Source organism: Psittacula echo (genome assembly GCF_963264785.1).
Source record: "Psittacula echo genome assembly, chromosome: 3".
Lineage (NCBI taxonomy): Eukaryota > Metazoa > Chordata > Aves > Psittaciformes > Psittacidae > Psittacula > Psittacula echo.
Window position 1 is genome coordinate 74,215,769 of NC_137736.1, and position 24,911 is coordinate 74,240,679.

Sequence of the window (24,911 nt, forward strand, 5' to 3'; positions counted from 1 at the left end):
TAGAAAAGGAGAAAGAAAAAGTTTTCCAGGCAGGATGCACTGATTGAAGACAACTGAAAAAAGGCTGGAAGCTATTCTTTCAAGATGAGGTTATGAAACCAAATTGATAAAATGGGTAACTGTGAACAAGCATGAAAAAAGCAAAGTCTTATCAGCTGGTTTCACAGAAGATGTAAGTTGGGAAGAAGAGATAGGCTTTCACATACTCAAAACCACTCTTCAGGCATGATCCAGAGGCAGTTAAGCTTCAAGCTAGAGACCAGGTGAGGATGAAGCTTTGTAAATTAGTCATACTTGAAGCCTCCCCCCAAGATATCCTGTACTGAATCAACTAACATCTTGAATATTACTGCAGTCATACTGACCTACTGCTACAGCACACATTAATGATTTAGTAACATAAAACTGGGGAGTGCTGGTATTGAAAGAACACTAACAGACCCTGGGTAGAAAAGCATGTCCTTTGTACTGCTTACCATGGGGAAGCCATATTTAATTGCTAGAGTTACACTGAAAATAAAATTTTAATTTTGCTATTAATGTCAAAACTAAGAGGATAATGTCACCAGATGACTTATGGGGCAATCTGGAAAAGATTAAGAGACAACATCTTTTGCTTTGTATTTACAATCAGATTAACTATGAATTCATTTTATGGGTTGTTGTAGAGTGTCTTTATAAGGTGAAATTAAGGTATCATTTACCTTAATACTGACCGACTGAAGTCAGAGGGACTACAGGAAGTAAAAAAAAATACTTCTGGAGAATAAAACAAATAGAGCGTCTCTTCTGAAAGTCACACACAGTTTTTTTCTGCATAAGTTAAAACTGTTATCATAATGGATCGTAAACTGTAAAGCAGTTCTTGTGTCTATCAGAAAATTCTATTTTATGTGTGAATTTCATGTCTTATACATGAGGACAGATAGAACTCTTCCACTGCATTATTGGAGACTTATCAAAAAACAGGATGCTTTTTTCTTGCGAAGATGAAAAGTACAGAGATAAGCAGGGAAATAAAGACTGAAGTTTAACCAATAATATTTTTGTGTGGTTATCAGAGGAATGTAATAATTAATCTTTTAATCATTCTGAAGATTGTGTGAAATCATAATATCTCATCTTTTCCAGCCTCAACCTGCCATTCTTGATCTGAATTACAAACAATAAGAAAGGAGATGATTTAATGAGCAACTTTGTCATGTTGCCATTTTGCCTTAGTCAAAGGCAAATGTCTAGTTTTGCCCTTAAACTAAAATGGAATAGACTTAACTATGCTTACAACTGAGGCAAACATGAACAGAAAAGTTAGGGCTATTTTAAAGCTAGAACCCCAGTGTCTTCACGTTTTCATAGAGACGTAACTAAATACATGCTGTTAAGAAGAAACAAACATTCATTTACTAGAAAATAAAACCTATTTTGTGAAGAGACACACACGTATGAAAAGAAGTCTAACATTTGACAAATACTAAAGTAAACCCATACAGAAAGATTTCACTCACAGTCGTAACAGGTATGTTCTTATTATGAAGGAAATAAAATGTCAGCATAATTTAATCATAATAAATAGGCACTTCAATAAAGTATACGTTTACACTGGCTTTCTGAATGCTAGGGCATCACAAAGTAGTATGGCTTTATTACAATGGATGGAAGATGGCAACTACTTAGAACCCAGTGCCAACATGGATTATAACAAATCCAGTGAGTATTTTGTTTTTCAATTATTCATAGAAAATTTAATCCTGATTAAGTATCCTTGGGCAGGAATTCGTGGATAGTTGATGACTGAAACCAACATTTATTTGAAATGCTTCTGTTAATTTAATCTGTGTATATGGCTTAATTATGATTGAATCCTCAATGTAACAGAAATGAATTATATCAGGATTAAAATTCTAGTACCACATCACCCATTCCATTTTCTTTGCCTTTTTTTTTTTTATTTAAAAGATGCAAGCCTGCTGTTTTAACTACCTTCATGTTGCTATGTCTTCTAAGCCTCAAATACTGTTTAGACCTTCATTACTGGATTAAATTTGTAGTTACATTTATTAAAAAAAGAAGAAAAAAAAAAGGCAGATAAACCCTATTTTCCTTCCCCTTAAAATTTTAACCAGTATGAACACTAGTTGCAAAATAGTCTTTTCTTTTACACCGATAATAAAGCAAAGTTTCTCGCAGGCAGTTGGGAACATTTTACATGTGTTTTCTAGAGGACTCCACTTCTTTTGTTTGCCCTTCTTTTATACTTATACATAAAATACATTTTCTCTAAAGCATGAAAATAAAGGAACTTCTACTCATTGTTACACATCACACCAGTTTCACAACTGGCCAATTTCAGACTTGTTTGAGCCTGTACGTGTTTTAAGAACTGCATTTTGTAAGACCTTCAAACCTTGGTATGGATACAAAACAAGGACATTTTTTTTATGTCTGTGAACGGGAGAGAAAAGATTCATTGTACTTCTCCGTGATACAGCTCAACACCACATGCTGCATATAATATTTATGAAATTATTCAAATTATGGATTTTTCTACTCCACAATACTTTTAACAGATCAATCTAGGGACCTTGTCAGACCAAAGATCTGTGAAGTGCTCTTATATTATTACTCTTTTCCAGTGAAACCAATGTATGACACACCTGTGACAAAAATACCTGTATATTTAAGTCATTATTGCACATTTATTACAGAAGGTACTCTTCCTAAACATCTCAGAAGTGATGTCGATTTTTATGTCCAGAGGATACTGTTAGTGGCAATGTCACTGATGACAGTGAAGATACTTCCCAATATAGACTATGAGATAGAAAAAGTCTGTAGAGGATAACCATGGAGATGCACTGACAGAGGATAACACCCATGGTAATAATCTAGACAAAAAAAAAAAAAGAAAAAAAGTGAAAAAAACCCCTAAAACCCAACCAAACCCCAACCCAACCTCCACCAAATAACCCACAATAAATTTCTACAGCATACTGTGTAAGTGCTTGAGGTCTAACTTTAAACCTTTTAATACTGCTGCAGTTACAAAAGATTTGAACACGAGTCTCAAGTCCAGGATTCAGACTCTCACACCTGTGTGTTTTTAACTTGGTAGGTAGCCCTCGGCAAGTCACATAACCCTTCTGGCAGTCTCTGTTCTGGGGAATTTCAGACTTGCAATTCACCACCCATGCAGTTTCACAAGCAGAGGTGATGTTTAGATATTCTATTCTTACAACAAACAGAGTTGGGGGGGGGAGGGAGGAAAAGCCTGGAAACACTTTGCACTAACACAGTCATGAAGCTGTGAGGATACTGATTTGTAAGTCTCACTAAACCAGACCTCTTTTCAGTGCAAGTCTCTTCAGGTGTAAAAGATGTCTAAGGTGGTATTTATCAAACATATAAAGGTAACTACTGTTTCTGAGAAAGCAAAAGTCTAAGTTTATGTATACAGAGTCTTTTGAAATACGTTTTCCTTATGTAAACATGATATTTACTGATTGTGCATTTCTTTATTGTATTAAAGTGCATTTAAAGAAGGAAATACAGCTAAATTATCATAGTTCATGTAGGAACTGCAGCTGCACACAATGGTTAAACTTGCGCAAATGCAAGAGTAGAGCAACTGCACTCTCTCTTCAGCAAGCTGAAAATCTCAAAACTTTGCAAAAGTTTCCTTTACTGATCTCTCATGTTCTGTTGCCCTGATGATAATTTAATCAAACAACAATTAAAAGGCTTATTAGTAGCTTTAGAGGAGCCTTTCTCTCCTTCAATGTATTTTTTTTATCAAACAAAGTATTTAATTTACTATATATTTTTAGTGGAACCTTTTTCTTTCCCTTACATATCCTCTATACAAACAAAAGCTCAATTTCTGAACATATTTGCATACAAATGCACAGATGGTTATAACCATAAAGAAAAGAAGCAAACTCTACCCTGGAATGAGGCAGTCAATCACCTGAGAATAGTAGTGCTTTTTATCTGAACGTGGCAGGCTCCACGCACTAGTTCTCTAGCTCCCAATATGTTTAAGCAACCAAGAAACCCAGTGAGTCCACCTTTGTTTTTAACTGTTTAGCGCTTAAAAACCAAACTACACAGTTGGACAGATTTCTTAATATAAAGAACACAGTTCAGCTACAGGTTCCCTGACCTATTTAGCCACATAAAGCCTTTAAAGGATGAAGACTAAAAAGCAAACAACAGAAAAAATCCACTGATTTATCTTTCTACTAGCTTTGTTAAAAGAAACCCCGAGGTGTTTTTAATTAAAAATAAACAAGCAAACAATAAAACAAAACATCCCTCCACATTTTCCTTTGACTTAACAATCTCCCCCCTTTCCCTCCCTTAACCTAGAAATTACTACTCTTAGATGATTCAAACCCTGTATGCCTTTGTAAAATATGACTCACATTAGCATCAATGAGAGCTGTGTGACTAAGACTTTTCAAGTTGCTTTGGGGTCATAAGATTAACCGCCTAAGAGCATGAGTTTGCTAACAAACACCGAACATGAAGAACAACTACTATTCAAATTCCATCTCTTTTATCTTGCCTGTACATACCTTCTCTCTTTGATATTCTCTGAATATTACAGCAATGGTTGCAAGACATGGGTGGCACAAAAACCAGAGAATGCAGGCCTGAAAGAGAAGATGAGTTTAAGTTATAAAATGACTACATGCCAGCTTAGAAGAAAGAAATGACAGTTAGAGGAACTGCATTTACATTTCTGTCTATTTTATGAACCCATTGTTTAATTTTCAATCAACAGAACAAAAACCACACAATGAAAGGTGGGATTTCTGTTTAAAAAAGCTCTATACTCCTTGTCAAATTAAAATGACTACTCAGAGCTTGATGACAGAATGCAATTTAATCAAATCAGACACTTTAACATTAACTTTCTTATGGAAGAAGAGAGTTTAGTGCTTCAGTCAACTCCATACCACAATTATATTTACAGCAGAAAGGATCAGTTTCCCTGATGCAACCCATACTTTGGCAAAGGTGATATAGAACTCCCTTTTCAGCGTGCTTCTCTCCACTGTGATGATCTGGTAAAGACCAGCAGCCAGTGATAAAGCTAGGCAAACTCTGAGGCCAATAAGCAGACCGCTTGCTAAGCCGTGGTGTGAATGGTAGCTGTGGTGATTCGTATCTTCAAACTGCTCCCAGATTAGTAAAAAGCTCTGGAAAAGAACAGCAGCAAAGCACATTTAGAGTAAACAACGTTACACTAAACCTCAATTAATCTTCCCATCACAGATTAAGTTATTCGCACAACTGGTCCCTAGCCGGAACTGCTTTTAGTTTGTCACTTATCTATTATTACTCCAAGTGCAACTGGCAGGAACAGTCTCACTTCCTGAACTTTGTAACTTTCTAAAAGTTTGACAAGATAAAGTTTCCTTTAATCTGGACAGAAGGAATGTGTCACCTTAGCATAAGATCCCAAATAATCCAGTTAAACATAACCTAGTTAAAAATAAGCTAGTTAAGGAGCAGGCCTACTCAGCAGGAAGCCCACTGAAATGATTTCACAGGGCTACAGGGAGGTGTCTCCTTCCACTTCAGATCCACAACCTGTAAAGCTTGTTTCAAAGGCAGGGGACTACGCCTTTTCTTTCAAAATCCTAATAGGATTCACTTTTCTTTTCAAAGATGGGGAAGTAAGAGGGTGGTGCTGCTGCCCCTTTTATACAATAGCCTAAAGGCTCAAGCATTCACCCAGGTTGAACTTGGATCTCCCACAATTCCCTTCTTTGCCTAAAGGATATCCAGCTCACATCTCCCACCTCCTTGGAGAGTGCCGCAACTGCCAGGCTATAGGCTGTTCTTGGGTGGGCCACTCTCCACCCCTTCTATTGAAGCTGTGCCATTGTGGAGAAAAGAATTCAACATCAGCTAGGTCAGAAAGGTGAGTGAGCCTGACTCTGCAAGCCAGCAGCTCAGAAACCTCTGAGGGTCCAGGATAGGGAGCACCACAGCTTCCAAATACTGTTCCAACATCTGGACAAATGCTCTAGCCAACAGATAACCACACAAAAGAAAGTAATCCTTCTTAACTTTCAGCACTGTATCCATCTGCTGCAGAACCCAATTTTGTAGGAGCATTGTGAGAAAGAATATTGATAGATCCTCTAATGAAAACCAGACTAAGAAGTGCCTAAGCTTATGAATCTTAGTTGGGTAGGAGGCAGGCGCCTACTTGTTGCATAAAAAATGGGTCTTGCTGAAAAATACCTTTTTAAGACTTTGGGAATGTTAACGTTATAAATTAGAATACCCATAAAGTTTAGACTCTCCCAGCATCATGTAGCAGCTGAATGGCATTTTACGACTTGAATATACACTGTAATCCAGTCTACCTACTACACACATCTAACCTGCACTTAGGTTTCAGATGCCTAATGAAGCAGGCTTTCTGAAGAAAGGTAGGCAAATTTGATTTATGAGTGAGGTAGCTCTGAAGGCCTTCAGAAGCAGACACTCTGTGCCTCAATTTAGAAATCTAAATTAGTCAAATTCCTTTCTGAACACAAAGGTGCTCTCACTATATTAGCTACATAAAGACAAAAAGGTTACTGATATTAACTTAAAAAAAAAAAAAAAAATCCACCTGTGCCTTCCAAAGGTGGGTGGCCTTGAGTCTCATCAGTCAAAACAGGATAATTTTTGCTTAGAATATCCTCAGAGAGTACTCTCACACTTTTCCCTTCCCTTACCTAGGCCATGACATGGGCAAGCATGACTGCTGTCATTTCAAGTCATTCCTCAACCACCTGGATGGAAAATGGAAGGATGGGAGAAGGACAGACATGAAGCATGCATGTCTTGAACATCACTGATCACTAATAAACAATCTGATCAACAGGCTTCAAATGTCCCCACCATAGCTCTCTATTTCTGAGGAACTCCAAGCAAACATCTTCAAATGATCACATTACTTGACTGAGAAATCTGTCAGGGGGTAAAACTGGAATAAGACTAAATGGCTCCTAAAACCCCGAAATACAGTGCAGTGTTTGGTAAAATTGTGTCTGCAGCACTAGTTTTGGCACGAAATCGATGTATTCCTATCACAGAATCTATTTCAGTCTGGATAGAATATGCTTAGGCAACAAACAAGAGTTCTACCAGTCACACAAAAGAACTTTGTAAGCTGTGTTACACTGCAGTCTTGTACAGAGCATTTTCCCTTTTGATGTTTACACTTCCCTGGACTGGACACAAATAGTCTGAGAAAATAAAGAACAGAGCTCATGAGGGCTTGAATTTTCCTTAACCAACACCAATAGTAACAACAATGAAGGAAGCCACTTTCATGAGAAGATGACAAAGAGCTGGAGTAAAGGAATTACAAGAACAAAGTCCAAATCCTCATGGGAAAATAGTGTCTGATGGCAGGGTATGCTCTGGACTAGCTGTTTAAAGACTGTAAGCTCTGTAAACAACACAGGAATCAGCTGATCAAAGACTGTGTATAGTAACAGCAATGTAAGATCACAGAAATCCAGCTTCCTTCAGTTTCATTAGATTATTCCACAATAAGCAGAAGGCAGAGACATTAGAGGCAGAGACAGAACCATCCATGCAAGACACCAGAAACTCAGACAAGGTGAACATGTGTCACTGCTCTTATTATGAGCTGGGATGGAAAAGGGGGATCCTATAAAAGAGAATTCTCTGCTATGAAGTGCTCCTAAGTTACAATGGCTTAAGCAATCTGTTCTCAATGAAGGAAGAACTTTCACAGCCAAGCATGATCTCTTTAATTTGCTATGCCTAAGAAACTAAGGTCAGTAAGTCCTGAAGTCCCTTATCTTGATCACAGAAACGCATGTATCACCTCACTTAGATGCAATATCAGGAACAAGCTGAAAAAACACCCACACAGCAACCTGCTGAAGTGGATATCAGGGACATTTTATTTTGTTGGCAGTGAGCAGAACTACGTCTGAGCTCTGAGAAGAAATCAAGGGGGGAATTCTAATTGTTATCCTGAAGAACAACTCTGCTTAGGCTGTAGGCAAAAGGACTGGATGCACTAGGTAGCTGAAGAGATGACTCACACTAGCTATGTCCAACATTAAAGTCACAACTGCTTCTTTGTAAAGGAGAATGACCATCTCCTTATTTACGTAACACACTGTTCAAAATGCCTGGCTTCACCTGCACATACTTCTGACCTATGGTGGTTCCCAGTGGACACCAATCACTGGCCAGCATCCATCTTCCTCTTCAAATGTGAGAAGAAAGTTTGCCACGGACATCATCATGATGTTCCAGATATACAAGTTGAACCTCCACGTTCATACAATGAAGAACCGGACACTCTTCCTTTTTTTCATGAGTAAACAATTACGGCAGAACTCCTTGCCTTTGCTATGCCAGCACTGACTTTATGGCAAACCAAGATAATATATCAATCTCCAGTAAAGGCAGGTTCTCATGGGACGGATCGGTTTTGAGACACAAGGGGAAGGGGGAAGCAAAACGGAAATCAAAAGTAGCAGCAAAGCAAAGTGGATTAACTACCTGCTTCTAATCGTATCTAGTCCTTGGTATTTGATGTCATGCAATATCAGTACAGAAAATTGGTTGAGATGTAAGGTCAGAGGTAGAGCTCATTCTGAGCACACCTTTGGTGTGTACCTAAGAACCCCTGTGAAGTGTGATGTCTAATGCAGCAAGAATCTATGTCATTTTGGTCAGGTACAAAGTGATCAGCCATCTTTCCAGAATCATTGCCTCCACTCCAATCAGCCCTGAAAGCTGAAACTGCTCATCACACATCCCATCAGGTCTACGTGATGGGAAAGGACTGCCATCAAGAAAATTTTGAACAAGGTCTGTGTCCCAGCAGCAGAGGGTGGAATCTTTAATGAATACAGAGCAGCCTGGGAACCTTTCGTTTTGAGGCTGAAATAAAGAACAAGTTAAGGCAAAGGGAGATGCTGAATGGCAGACTTGTCCTCTTTTGCAGCTGCAGAGACCACAAGAGATTTGCTGACACCACCTGTAGAAGTGGAATCCTCCACGCCTCCACAGTGTAGGCTGTGTCCACCCTACACTGCCGGTAACCTGTAAACACAGCTTGGGAAATTGCTGTTGTTTCTAAAAGAACAAAAAGAAAGAATCCACAGCATTGGTACAAAGAGGATGAACAAACCTTGAAAATTTGCTGAGTAATTGAATCTAGCAGCAAAGAAACAGGGTCAGATAGTTTGCCAGTCAAAATGCAGTAAAGCTGAAGAATAACATATTTTCCCAGACTGTCTACTTGCTTGAGATGAGGACAGGCAGTGAATGGCAATAAAACTAACATGGTTCAATCTTCATCTGCTGCATTAGGGTAATATATGTGGTTTCCAGCAACTTCCACAAGTCCTCAGAACATCTCTGATCATCCACATGAGTCTGTCCAAGCTCTGGCAGGGGAGCAAACTGACTCTCCTGTAAGAATTTCTAGGAAAGAGCAGGATAGAAAGGAGACTGTTCTAGGTTTTAGTCATTAGAAGTGCTATAGCAGATCCAACACCCACATCAACCTAGACAGACCAGTGAACAACAGAATAATCCAGAGAATGAAGTCATGAGCTCACAATCTTTGATAGCGGCAATGCAGTCTGGAACCTGCACCCCTGCACTCAACAGCTGCATCCTGTATTAAGGAGAAGAAATGCAGCGGAAGGTGTATTTTGTATATACTGAACCATGAGATGGAGAATATCTTCTCCAGAAGGGGCAAGGATACTCTTGGTGCCAGTGAACTTCTGCTGCAGACAGCAGACACTGAGATGGGTGTGCAAAACCGCTCAATGACATACTCCAATATCCATATTCTGTTCCTACAGGACTCCTTCCAAGCCTGACATTCCCACCAGTACCAGGAGATGGGGTAGAACTGTGGCTTTGTGGAGAAAAGTAAAATAGCCAATGCTCCAGCAGTGCTCAAAAAGCCAACACAAACGTGTAATGGGTCAACACTGGAGGAAGCAGCACAGACATACGATACCTTCCCCAATATTTACAACAAGTAACAACTAAAAAAAGATCAAGCTGATGATACTGTGTCCATGTATAGTAAAAAGGAAACAACAACAAAAAACCTTTTCAGTCTCAAGTGACAAACTACTAACACACCCATGTATGTACAAGTGGAGAGACACGAATAAAATTATACACTCTAGAAGTCTTCTTTACTACCAGCATGTAAAATTTCTGGTGCTAGACGGGTGTCAAAGTAAGGTAGAATGAACCTACCTTTAAAATTCAACAGTCCCATTGGCCTTAATAGCCTTTGGTTTATATTCTTAATTAGCAAGAAACATCAGCTCCCAGCTACTCTTAATGTTTTAGCAGTCCGCTTATTTAGTTTGGAAGCAGCACTAATTACAGATACTACTCAAATACCATAAAATCTTCAGTATAATCTCTTCCTCATTACTGTCTCCAGCTTCTCCCTGCTCTTCTCTTTCTCAATGGCTTTCAAATTCTCTTGCCTTTATGCTGTGATTTAAAAAAATTTGTTTACAAAAGGTACCACGAGGGTTGCAAGATTTCCATTACAATTTACTTTGAAGTTACTGGTTTACTTGACTTTCTAATTCATATTAATGGAAAATATTTGAATGAAATTATGTGTCAGACCATTTGTATATGTGCAAGACCAATCGTGCACATGAACCTTTCAAGAATTCCCGATATTGATTGCAAAGACCATTAAACATCCTATTTGAGTGGTTCTAAGAGATGGGCGCTGAGGACTTCGAATTTTCTTGTGACAGAATTTCTGACAGCAGCTTTTTTCATCTTTCTTCTCATGCTGTTTGTTGTTACCCCACACAATGTAGTTCACAACCCCTCAGCTGCACTGATTACAACTATTTATAGGACCACATTATAAATCAGATCAGCAAAATGACTGTGCTGAAATCATTCTCTCTCTCTCACTCTTTTTTGAGTGTGTGCAAATCTAGATCATTCCACTGATCTAGTTTACAGCATAATGCTAAAAACAATTGGCACAACTAGGAGCTTGAAAAACTGTGGGAACTTCTTAAGTGGTTTTACTACTGAACAAAAACATACTGTGGAGCTACACCTTAAATTGTTCAAGTAAAGAGAAGGTGTTGTTACCTATTAGACATACTGGGTGCACATTATGCTGTGGGTTTTTTTCCAGTCTTGATACTCTCTCCCTCATAAAATATTGAAATTAGTTGGTTCATGGTTCTGTCATACTTAATAGCAGCTGTATATTTCAGTATAAGAATGAATATAAAACACAAACCTGTGTAACGACAACTACTACAGCAATGCCAGTAGATGATGGAGTGGAATCCCACTGAAGAGGTCTGCCATGAGATTTCTTCATTCTGCCTATCGTCCAACCCATACACAGACTCAACAATAAATATAGCATTTGTATCTGTGAGACTATGTCACACACTATTGAAAACAAAAGAAAAATAGAAAGTCACACCAAAAATAAAGTTTGTTTCTAAAGCAAAAAAAATGTTCTATATACCCACAAATGAAGGATGGACACTTATGCCTCTCTACCACCTTTCGTCACAATTTTGATGGTAGTTTGACTAGATGAGATTGTTTTACCACAAAATGTGGATATTTTGAGTAGTTTCCAGTGACAAAACAGACCACTATCAGCTTTGCTCTAGTTATGCTGCAGTTCTGCAACAAGAAAGACACAGTGTCACATCCTTCCAAGTCCCACTCTTGGGTCAAAGACGTCTGGGCTCAGGAGTCCATCTGCATAAATATACTTATAAATGCTAAAGAACTAAAATCATATGTATGCTAATCACACTGCAAATATAAAACATGATGAAATTAACTCCTTTTTTTGCTCTGAAAACCTTTTGTTCAAAAGTCACATAGTTGCACTGTACTTTAAAGTAATTGCACTGTATCTTAAGGATGCAGTAGCTTGCAATAGAAAGCACAAATATTCAGGACAAATTCCACTCTCAGATAGTTAAAGGGGAAAATATAATGAATAGCCCTAACACAAACTTCATTTGGAGTGACATCTTGCCTGTATTTCATTTTATTAAATGCAAACTACCTTTGCCTCATTTTGCTATATCCATTTTTTCCCTTTGTTTGGGAACAATTAACACATACACCATAAAGTTACATTCTTAATCAGCGTCTCAAACCTGCATTTGAAGCTCTATCTGAATACAGAAAACTTCAAGCTAGAATATATTAAAAGCCTTTACTTGTTAGCCTTGCTGAAGTACTACTGATGGTAGAAAGAACTGAAGATTCTTTCTAGGTGGTTGTTAGCTTTAGACCTGATCAGCTGGGCTGTATTATTAAAGATCAATGTACTTCGACATTTACTAAAAATACTGGAACAGAAAATATTGTCCCTGTACAGAGATTAATATGCACACAAGGGAAGTATGTTGAATGAAGATCAGAGACAGTATTTCCCTGACAACAAACACTAGCAAAATATGGATATAAACAGAATTCAACATGTTGTTCCTGGGATATATCTGGTATTCTCACAGTCTGTATGCTTAAATGCTTCTTAATGTATTCCAACACCGTTGCTGTTTAAGAAATGTCAAGAGCTTTTAGTAAATACAAGCTTGGTCATTCTTTAATAAAATGAAGTGGCACTGATTTTTGGACAAAATGATCTTAAAATTATTTTACAATGCTAGCTATGGAGACATAGTACTCGCTAGAAAAAATTATTAAGTGAAGCAAAGGCATGCCAAAACAGTGTCACAAATCCAAGCTAGAGAAATGACTGAGCAAATCAGGATGTTCTAAAGAGCTCTTTATTTTCTGTCACTCCTTAAGATAACTCGCTCTATAAGATATAGCCAGACATCACCTCTCAATCACATCTTGGATACAGATATTGCTCAGCTTCAGTGTGGCAACAATTCAAGTGGATTCCAGGACAAAATGGTATAAGACAAAAATTCAGCATCAGCTTTCATCTTTGACATCTCATACACCTTGTCAGAAAGTAAGAAGGTTGAAAGAGATTTCTAAAGTTACAATAATCCTGTGATATCCAGGGTCAGTGTAAAGTCACATGCTACTGAACTGACGCCATAGTTGTCTGATTTCATCAAAATTCATCTTTTTTGCCTATTCAGCAGGCATAATATTATTTGACTCTCACATTTCAATCTTACAAAAAAATAATAGAGCACTATTTGTGATGCTTTTGAGTATCAGCATTACTTATGTGATTTACCCAATTAACTTGAGTGATAAATTAGACTAAGGGTCAGGTCTTTATATATGGTAAAGACTAAGTGATGGTATGAAAAGAGTAATTGTTTAGGACAGTATCTGAACATGTTTCTAGAAAGCAATTCCAGCACCACTGCAGTGAACAGAAATTCTACTATTTATTTTTAACTTGGATTTCTGTTCTGATATAGGAAAAATGGTAGCACCTCCCACTTTCAAACTACACTTCTTCCTAACAGACATACCTAGAATTGTAATTGACACTGAAGCTTTCCACATTTCTATTACTTCATCTTTTCTACTTGTTTGGGAACCATAAACCTTAAAAACAGTAAGAATATCTGAATTTCAGCTTATTGATTAAAAAAAAATATTTTATTCTTAATAAACTTTGCCTTAAGCAAGTAAAAGTTGGCTCTTCACTACAACACTCACAGCTACTATTTCTGAAGTTCTGGCTGGGTAGTTAATATTGGTTTTCTCACTGTGGAGGAGTTATGACTACCTCCATATTCTTGATTTAATTTCATTTCAGGAAAGGTTTTTTCCTTCTGAAAGGTTAATAATACAGTTGCTGGAGAGGCTGCAAGGAGCTGCTAACTCAAATTGTCAAAACGAGAAAGAGGCAATTACTGTGGTGCCAAGTGCCATCAAGAGGCTGTTAATTCCAACTGCAAGCTTCTAAATGAACTCTAAGGGGAATATTTTTCTGTTCAGGCTGTTAACTCTCCAATGCTGTCACATTACCACAGTACTATTTTCTTGAGGTTTTTCAAGCCAATCAAAAGGCTTAGAAAGACCCCCCAGTGCTTCAAAGGTGAACTACAAAAAAAAAAAACCCCAAACAACCCCCCTGCCCCAACAGCGTTTAACCCTGAAGAACACAGCAGGAGTAAATCAGTGCATTTTGGGAAGGGATGTTATAGGAATTAAGTTCCAGCGAGAACTCAGAATATTTATACAGAGTAGTAAAAAATATTTTGTTAATGTCAATTCTTTACATAACCATTTTTTGCATCATAGTAGTCATATCACTTGTGTTGCAAAAGGCTGACGTTTTTTGTTATAACCAATATTAAATTTGCTAGTGAAATGACACACCCCATAAAATGTGATTAGGTTTCCTAAAAAACTTCACTATTCTAGATCATGCAAGCTTCACAAAACCCTTTAAGGTACCAAAACATTTACCCATGTGATAGGCACCTATTTCAGTGTTCGTAGGAAGGAATCTTCAGACAAGAAAATACTTTAAAAAATCGTAAACAATATCAGAATTGTATAACTTTAAATGCAGTTACTGTAAACAGAATGAAATCTGTTTTTCAGAAGAGCAACTTCTAGTACTTAAAAATAAAATTATATTTAAAAATTCAATTAAAAAATCCAGTGCTACTGTACAGTCCAACAATGACATTTGAAATATATTACACAGATTAATGTGTAGAAGTACGTAAAAAACAGTAGACAACCATACTCACATTCTGACAAACTTCCCATAAAAGGTACTCCTATTCCATCTTTAGAATAACTGATGAAAGAATAAAAAGATTATATTCTTAGGTGAGTCTTACATGCATGTTCTCTCTTAAAAGTACATTTAGGCAACAATGTAGTTCTAAAAAGTCACTCCTATGTTTTGTCACAATTGACACAGAAGAGATCATGTACTGATCTTTAAAACACAATGTTCTTGAAGCCGCAAGACCTGAAAGTAAAAATAAACAAAGATACCTTGAGAAATGCAGGTAGTTGGCAAGAGCTGAACCAGCTTGCAACAATAACGCAACTGTCAACACCCTTAGTACAGTATGCATAGGTCCACGCTTCTTAAGTGTTTGCCATAGGGACTGTGCATATATGCAAGCAGTTAGAAAGTATGCTAGGACAAGCAGGAAAAAGAATTCATGCAACCCTGTGGGGAAAAGAAAAAAAAAAAAAAAAAAGGAAAAGAATAAATAGGGGTTAATTTTTGTAAAGAAACCTTGCTGCTAGCAGTAAATAACTAAAACTATGTTGGGTATTTTTATAAAACCACTGGGAAATACATAGTAACTGTCACCTAAAAGTGATAGTACAGATAAAATGAGTAAATCCTAGCCTATTTTATCGAAGAAAGTCAATGAATTTTTTCAAAGAGCTATTATTTGATCTGATAAAGTATCTGTTTATTCAACAAAAAAATTTTTGAATGTAGGAGAGATTCTGTTCAAATAGGAAGAGGTTTGCAGCAATTACTGAAATAGTATGAAGTGGCATACAGCTTCTTGATAAACAGAAAATAATTGCAGCTCGTTTGATAAGTCAGAAACATATTTATTAAAGGACTCCCTTTTAGCTCTTTCCCCTGCCCCCCTTCAATTTTTAAAGGCATAATCTGAGATGAGAGAAACCCAGAAAAGACTTCTGTTGAATCTATTTAACCGCTGGGTGTCACTCTTCCTCCACAGAAAATAGTTAAGTCCAAGTAGCACTGTTGACCAAGATGGAAAATTTTTAGGTAAAGAAAAACGGGAAGAAAAATAGCACACAGAATAAGTTCATAGAAAGAATTTTTTTTTTTTTTTTTTCAATTTGGGAAAATGCCCCAAGTTTTTGATATTATTTATAAATCAGAAGTCCTCTAAATTTTAGTCTAGAAGCAGTCCGGTAAAATGCTTCCCTGAACACCTGCATCCTGGCAATCTTTTTTATTGTCTGGAAGCTTTGGAACCCATAATATGAGCTCTCAAAGGGTCAAAACAAGCGAGCTACAAGCAAATACAGGTAAACAGATGTTTCTCACAGAAAATTTGTTTTCCTTCTCCAACCTTTCCTCCAACCAACCTTACAGTGAAATGAGAGAAAAAAAAAGCGTAAGGTAATAGACTCCCCCCCCCCCCAAAAAAAAAGGACACTCTGCTTCTCTTGCATACCTACCCAAAAGCATGATTTATGAATGACAAAAATATGCATTTCAGATCAAATCTATTATTCTTTCTCTTACTTTTTATCTTTCTGCTTCAAAAAACACCCACTGAAGTTGGCAGGGATTCTGTAGATAAGTTATTTCTCACTATGATGAATGGGTACACATGGAAAACTCTTTAGGAAAATGAACTAGCTTTTAATAAACATTTACGATAGAAAGTTCCTTCCAATCAAAGACAGATTGTGGATGATTGGCTTGAGACCAAAAGCATTTAAGAGAAAGTTGCACTGAAATACAAAAAACACAGAAAGGTAATTTTGAACCTGTCTTTAAGTTTCCTGACTTTCAAGTAACCTAGAGTTGACAGAGAAAATAAAACTTATGTACCTTAATCTGAAACACCTAACTTCATCTTCAAAATGCTGTCTACCTTGTCAACTTCCCTTAGAAATCCCAGCTTCCACTGGTACCATGTCTTATGTAAAAAACCCGCTAACATGTAAAATGATAAAAGATTACTCGCCAGGGTTCCTCTCTCTCAAGGCAAACAACTCACTATGTTACAGTCTCAAATACTTTCCTATACTTTCCTTATAGTCCATTTAATTTTGAGCTCTCCTGTGTCAGGCCACACATCTTCAGTGGAACATGACCTAACTAGAACCAGCTGTAACTACGCATTTTTTAGTTGCCTTAATGAAAGAACCAAGAAATGAAGCTGGACCTTCTCTCTGATACCTTAATGTTCTAAGCTGCACACCCCTCTGGAAAAATGACAAATATTATTCCCCAGAAATGCATTAAAGAAAAACAAAACCAAACTAAACCCCAAAACAAAACAAACAAACAGAAAAAATCCAATACCAAAAAACCACCAAAACCCAACCAAGCAAAAATAACCAAACAAAAACCCCAAAAAAAACAAACATGCAAAGAGAGAGCAAAGGAGACATGAAATTCTCTTCAGTTCTTTGTAAGTAGACACAAGCACATAACCTCAGGATTTATGGCCCCAATGCAAGTTTTAATTCTAAATAAACAGAGGTGTTCCTCTGCAACTGTGGAAGAAAAATTATGTACAACTCATCCCGTTTCTTACTTGTTATATCTAAATATGTGCATCTAATGCATTTACTCCGCATGCAAGCTGTTCAGAGTTCTGCTACAAAGAGCTTAAAATCTGCCTATAAAAAAGAGCTGAGATACCTCTCTAGCAGGTCTGTACACCACTTTTAGTAGCCACACAATGTCTTATAGCTGCTCTGCCTCTTGATTTAGCAAAAGAATGCTACTACTGTTTTTTGAGAATTAGTAAACTAACCATATCAGTTCTGGATATGGATTCACCAAATAAAACCTGCCAACTAGGTCTGTAGATTAAGAAGCACAGTTAAGAAATTAAAGAGACAGGTAAGTCAATTTATAAGCCTTGAAAAATGAATGATTAACAGTGCTAATTTCTTACAGATTCTGCTAAATGTTTCAGGGAATATTTTCTTCCCTCCAGAAAGGGAGCTGCCTTTGACCAAGAATAAGAGCAGGGCATATGATTTTGAGTATAGCAATTATGCTCATTCTGGGTATGTAGGCTAAATCTGCATATGAAGGCAGACTAAACCTATGGGACTCTTCCCTTACTACAGACCTAGGTTAGTGACAGGTTGATGAGGCCTCCCAGAGCAGTGCAACTAAGCACTGTAGCGAAGCAGACATTAGGTTGCTTCAGACTGTCCAAAACATACAATTTATAGGCATTTCTCTCACTGCTGTCTTGAGCCACTTCTAGAAGTTTTTCCTTGCATGCATAAAGATTTAAAATTGCATTTCTTAAATAAAATAAAATCAGGACTGACAAATATTTAATCTGCAGTCTGTGACAAAGATACTCAACTAAACACTGAACTGGCAAAATTTTTTATTGTGCATGTTGCACAGAATAAAACTTTACACAGCTAAAGCATTTAATGAGTTCAATAAAAATCAAGGATTAAATTCACATTCAAGTGCAAATTTACACTTTCAACACAGGAAAAATACCTATCACCAAAGATAGCTAACACTAACTTTCCTTGTGCATCTGTACTTCCAGTTAGGCAAGTTTTGGAAAGTCAGTCTAAAGAGTTTTCTGTAATGCCCGAAAACAAAGTTTACTCTCCATGAGAAAGCAGAATATAAGAGACTCTACCATCTATTCCCCATACTTCTGCAAGCACAGTTAAGTACTGATTTGTTTGGGTGATCAAATCCTTAACTTACAAATCTAATTTTAAGAAAAAAAATCTTACCAGATTCCCCTGCGCTAAAGTGATCTAATGGATTGCCTTCTGCATCTGGGTTTAGTAAGACCATTTCAAACTGAATATCCTCGGATTCAGAATAATTCTCTTCGCAGGTAAACTTGTCTACATAAAACACATACCATGTTTCCGGATAAGGAATCTGGGACACTGTCAGATTTTGCTCTGTGTGGTTCACAGTCACTTTGGAAGAAAAACAAAAATAGGATTAAATATTCGATTAGTTTTTTTTTTTTTTTTTAGAAAAGTAATCTTTGAACAAAGATAAAATTTAAATCTACATCATGATATACAGGTTATAAACAACAAACAGTACTAAACAGTCTTGTCTTTCAAAGCTAGCCGTAACACCAGAGATCAGATTTCCAACTTCATCTTTTGTTTCAAATGGGTGGAGACAAGAGTTGGTGAGGATACGTGCTTCATTCCATCTCTCAGCTTTTAGGTTCACTGTCAGGGCTCCCTTCTGCCACAAGCCAGTAACTGCAAACTGTTTCCTACGCTTAGCACATTTCCATCCCCTGGTACAGTACCAACAGGACTAGCTATTCTGCAGATACTTCTGCAGTATGAAAAATAACTTTGTGAAATTTATTCTGTTCTGTTTTCAAAGATATTTAGAGCACCAAACAGGAACAGCCATGTGTGAGCTCAGTAAACAACAGCATGCACGCAGTAAAGGTGCAAATTAGCATTATTTTACAGCATCTTCCCAAGACCATAATAGACTGAATTTCAGTTAACAGCTAAGGGCTGAGACCAGTGTCTAATAAAACTGCATATTTCAAATCAGATCACATTTAAAATCAACTATGTAAGAGTCTGAAGTTTCATCTCCTCACCAATCTTACCACTGTTTTCCCTAAAAGTAACTACTAACCAAGCACAGTCTCTCCAAAATAAACGTTAGCTACAGATTTCATTTTCAGCAATGTATGTTGGAGTGAAACTGCAAGAACTGCAAATACTCTTACACGATTACTGAACTCGAGTGTTGATAAGTTCAACCATAAATGAAAGCCACCTCTGTAGAAGAAGCAACAATATAATGACTGGACTGCAATTATTTAAGCTTAATAGTTTGAAGACGACAATGGCCAAGGCTGAGAAAAAATTTTCATTTAAAATCTACAAAACAAGCTATTTCTGCTTTTTACACAAAGGCCTTTCCAAGTGAAAACATATTCACAAAACAACCCTTAGCAAACTCATTATCCCTAAACATTTTGTAGGCAAATTTAGAACTAATTCCTAACTTGAAGCCTACCTTGAAAAACATTTACGTAATTTAAATACACTTGTTTCAACTTCATTATTTTCTGTTATCTAAAGGTGCAAATTGATCAACATTATGATCCAGTAAGAAAACTATATTATACATTTCTTTGTAGCAATTGTCATGAAGCACAAATTTGGACACAACAAGAACCAGAAAAGAGTGTTCTAACACAGGCGACTTGTCTTGTTCAGGTAACAATAAGAACGCATTCCATTCTGGAGCTACATATCTTATCAATCAGATTATACAAAGTGAACCAGTTCCCTTCAAAATAACCACAGATTTAAACACACAGATTTTAGATTTCATATGATGCTTAATCCAAATGAAAGGCAAACTGCAGCTGACAGGGTTAGGTTTACTCTTCACCTCAATTCTCAGCTGAGTTCTAACACCCTGTTATTTGCATCAAGCCTAAAGATCACACAGAGTGTATTTTATCAGTTCTCCATTAAATCTGCAAGCAAACGCACAGGAAATGAAGATAAAAACGTAACTGATTTTGCCCAAGATCCACAAACAGATCCAACTCACTCTGTGGTCACATCATTCTTAAACACAGTAGAAAACAGAGATACAACACTGGGACAAACAGGAGTGACGGACCAACTGCTAGCACTTCATGTTCAGCTCAGATCAAGAGTAAGGGAGCTACATCCTTAGAAGTGACATCTGTGCAAGATTTCACTTTGACAGCATTCCAGGAGATCAATTTGTTACTCTAGGGATTTTGGCCGCACAGAAGAAACGTATTTTTAAAAGAAGCTGTATTCATTTCAGATACATTTGAATGAAGTTTCTAATGTTAATTTAAGTTCTTAGAGGAAAATTTATGCTCTAAGTGGGTTTCACAACATTATGATCAATAAGTGGTAAAAAAATTATTTCAGTATGTTTGTCTTCCAGGTACATAACGGCATGCTTCAGTTTTTTACTGTTCTTTTACATTTAGATGGATACTCAAGTTAAGCTTTATCTGATTAGCTCATCTTTGTTACTGTATTAAAAACTTTCTAACATGTTTTGTACATCAAAGCATGACAGGTTTGTGCCTTCATGGAAATGAAAATACAGTTTAATTTTTGCTTTCTCATCTTTGAAAAATGCCATTTCCATGGAACTGGGGAACAAGACCCTCCTGACAAATGAGAAATGTTCCTTCATAAACAACAGAGTAACAAGATAACTTACCTATTCTATTCTGGTATAATTCCCACCTCAAATATTAAAAACATGAATATGAGATTCAGTGATGAACACCAAATTATAAAATTAAAGGGTAGAAGAACATTAAATGATAACACAGGCAAGATACAAAGTAAGGCAGCAAAACCCAGATTAATTTTTGCAGATAACATTCCATAGAGGAAATAAAAAGAATCTCCAGAAAAGTAATGATTATAAGGTCGTAAAAGAAAATCTCTGCAGGTACAAAATTACACTGTGTTCTTGGGCTACACACTCCCACCTTACAAGCATTCACTTCAGAAGTTTAGAGGTAACTGCAGCAGGCTGCCTCTAATTTTTTTCATTCCACTGCAATGAAACTCAAACTGTACATTTGTAGATGCAACTCAAACTGTACATTTGACTGACCCAAGCATTTAGATTCTTAAGTTCTTCAGTTTCATATTACAACAGTATTCTTTGAAAATTCTTTCAAGTACTCAACATCACCATTTTTATGGTAAAGTTTTGAGGTAAAAAAAACCAAACAACCAAACAAAAAAAACCTTTTATTCCAAGCAAAGTCAAAGAAGATCTCTGTACTGAATGAGTAATGAAACTTCAGCCAAACATGTACCCTTTCTGAGCTGCATACAAGTGAGAGCATAAGGCTAGAACTGCTCATAAAGTTTGGCTGTTTGAACTGAAGCCATTACTAGTCAAGGATTGTTCATTTTGCAGCAGTAAAATAAATCGTAACTTGCATACAAAGTCTTCTGGAGTGATGCAAACAAAGCAATTTTACTTCCTTGTAATAATTCTTAATTACAGAAGGACGAAGTCATGCTTTTACTTCAGTTGAAGCAAAGTCCAAATTCACTGAAGTAAATATGCACAGGTAACTTCACAGAGTTCTAAATACACAGAAAATTTAATTAGGAAGAGGAAAAAAGTAGCAACTCACTTGTCAGCTGAGCTTTGGAGAATTTCTCTGTACAGCTCTGATCTTCGATGCCATTCTGCAGCTTCTGCCATTCCTGTGCTTGAAACAGGTGAAGTCTAGCTGCTTTAGTCACAGCTACTGCTACGTTCTTGATTCTGACACACAGAACAGCATGGTCACCTTGATATTTAAAAAATAAAATCAACTAATCTGCTTTGATGTCAGTTACAGACAAAAAGTTAGTGTGGCATAGGGGTTTTTTTTATCAGTAGCAGCACTAAAGCTTCGCTTTATTTCCTAAACTTTTACCTCTACTTCCCATAAAATTCTTCAAACTCTTTCAGAAAACAATTTCTACATATCTCTAACACAATACCGCATGCACAATTTCCTGTGATGATACTTAAACAAACCTTTGCCCTAACCCAAATGTCATTAGCCTTCTCTACTACAGCCTTCCCTACCCCCTCTTTTTTAATACAGAATTTGAGACATTTTATTTACTTTCACCCCAAATTTTATTTTCCCAAGTTCAAGTAAAGACAGTGCCTCAACCAGTTTCAGTAACTGGCTCAAAGTCTAGTGTTTTATGATCTTAGTAGCATGATTATGAGCATCATGAAATAGCTCTTGAATCTACTACCAGAAGAAGTTATGTAAATTGGCCTTCATATTATGGAGTGATTAGAGCTAAAATACTTAATTGTAGATGACAGACATCAAATCGACACAAAGAAAATCAAACTTCAAAAGTGTTCTCTAGTGTGTCAGTCTACCTATAGGCTGCATCTTGGCCTAGAGAAATACTTTAACCATTTTAGTATTAGCTTATTTGACACAATTATCCTGTCTGGGTAATTCCACAATCCTCAAACTTACTTTGATAAGTTCTTTCATTATATATTGCCATATACTTCTTTAATGTAACAGTATCCTCAATTAGAAGAGGATTTAATGAAGAAAAAACAATTAGTACTGCAAGAGCACAAACTTACTCAAATTTAAGCAAGCTTTGTATGCTTTTTAAACCGTCAGAGCAATCTTCTCTCCTACTCAACCTAGGCACCAGCTGAATGTGAGTTGATGGACTACTACCAGCTTCAAATAAGGCTTTGCGAGGAGGAATACCTGCTTGTTCAGAATCAGCTGCAAGATAGCAGTCCTGAAATAAAATCTCAAAAAAGGTGATCTTCTGGGATCTGTAAAATGTTATATGGACTGGTTTATCTAAGCTGCTAATAAAAGATTTTGAAAACTTAACATAAGGCTTCTTAAAAAAAGACCATGTGGCTTCACTAAGACCCCAAATACATATAGTTGTAGAATAAATTATATTTGAATACCTAAACCACTCGTCTTGAACCTTAACATTCTTTTCTCAGATTTAAGCAATGCTCTTTTCTTCAGACCTATATAGAGCACTCCTACAATTATCTTCAAGGACAGTGATAATTAACTGTTTTCAAGTCACTACCCAAGCTTCCCCACCTTATCTATCATCTCTCATTCAGTGCTGGAAGGTCATATTCCAACTCTTAGGGCTTATGTCATGTCTTCCATCATCCCATTAGATTTCGTTTCTTGCAAACATTTTTGTTTTCCTCTCACAGCACTCCTCCAGCCTGGGAGGAAGCCTGAGTATTATCTTCATGTTCGCCTTCTGAAGCATCCCACAGACTTTTTGTAAAACCACAGAATCAACTAGGTTGGAAAAGACCTTTAAGATCAAGTCCAACCATTACCCCAGGACTGCCAAGTCCAGCACCAAACCATGTCACTGAGGGCCTCATCTACATGTTTTTGAAAACACTTCCAGGGACGATGATCCCACCACTGCCCTAGGCAGCTTGTTCCAATACCTGACCACCCTCTCTCCGAAGAAACTGTTCCTAATATCCAATCTAAACCTCCCCTGGCACAGCTTGAGGCTGTTACCTCTTATCCTGTCATTTATCACTTAGGAAAAGAGACCAACCCCCACCTCACTACAACCTCCTTTCAGGTTGCTGTAGAGAGGGATAAGATCCCACCTGAGCCTTCTCTTCTCCAAATGAAACACCTTCCTTCAGCTGTTCCTCATAGTACTTATTCTCCAGACCCTTCATGAGCTTCCTTTGCCATGAAGCTAACTAATAGTCTTAAGCTACTGAAATACTGAGCCTGCAGGAAAGGCATGCTGACCAGCACAGCCTTGTTGTATATGGCACTCACTAAGCTTGCATCTATCCGGCAAAGTAAAACTTCGGTGTAGCACAGTGCCAATTCCAACCTGTATTTGTGCACAGGCTATTCTAACAGGATTCTAGCCCACTGCTAGGCCTCTCAGAACTAACAGTCAAGAATTGTTACTAATGAAGAGTTAATAACACAGAGAAGAAAACCCATCTGGAAGGGATCAGGCGAGAATTTACGTCCTGGTGCACAGTGACACTAGAAACTCCCAGTGACGTTAAACAGCCACGTGCAGAGTCCAGTACAGCTCTCGCTTGGTGGAATTCCAGGAGGGAAGAATCAGGGATGCATGTCAAAGTTGAAACGCCCGAGCGCTCCCAGCTACTCCCGCCACGTCAGGCCGCGGCACACGAAGAGCGCCGCGCCGCCCAGCGCCCACAGCGGCACTTTTCCCTTCTCTGGTAAATAGCGGCGCTGCCGGGCTCCTACCAGCAACTCTTCCACTGCTTCGAAACGCGGGATCCCGCTCCTGACACAGCTGCCCCTCCGATGCCGGCCCGCGGCGCTTATCAGACGTGTTGCACATCCCGCCTGAGGCGTCCCACCCTAACGGCTCCCACCAGTAGCTCCCCCCGGCCCTTCCCTCGAGCACCCACCGTGGAACTGGAACCGCGCCACCGGCCGCCACGGGTCCAGCCGTGCGGCGGCGCTGGCGAAGCCGCCCCGCAGCGTCTTGCCGCCGGCGCCCCACCAGCGGGCGGCGGCGCAGAGAAACCACAGCAGCCGCCACCGCATCCTCGGGACCTGCCGCCAGTCACCGTCCCCAATCCCAGCTCGCGCCGCGCGTCACGTGACAGCCCCCACCTCCCGCCCGGGTTACAA

General features: G+C 37.9%; 1 protein-coding gene across 1 annotated transcript; it reads right to left on the reverse strand.

The window, feature by feature from the left end:
* Positions 1-1,515: 1,515 nt before the first annotated feature.
* Positions 1,516-24,824, reverse strand: GPR180 (G protein-coupled receptor 180; the record flags this gene model as incomplete). Its single annotated transcript, XM_080613806.1, has 9 exons — positions 1,516-2,885; positions 4,575-4,652; positions 5,010-5,201; positions 11,309-11,466; positions 14,742-14,791; positions 14,995-15,175; positions 18,457-18,651; positions 21,879-22,037; positions 24,686-24,824. The coding sequence occupies 9 exons, from the start codon at positions 24,822-24,824 to the stop codon at positions 2,727-2,729; spliced, it is 1,311 nt and encodes a 436-aa protein (XP_080469932.1). The 3' UTR covers positions 1,516-2,726.
* Between the last annotated feature and the right edge of the window lie 87 nt (positions 24,825-24,911).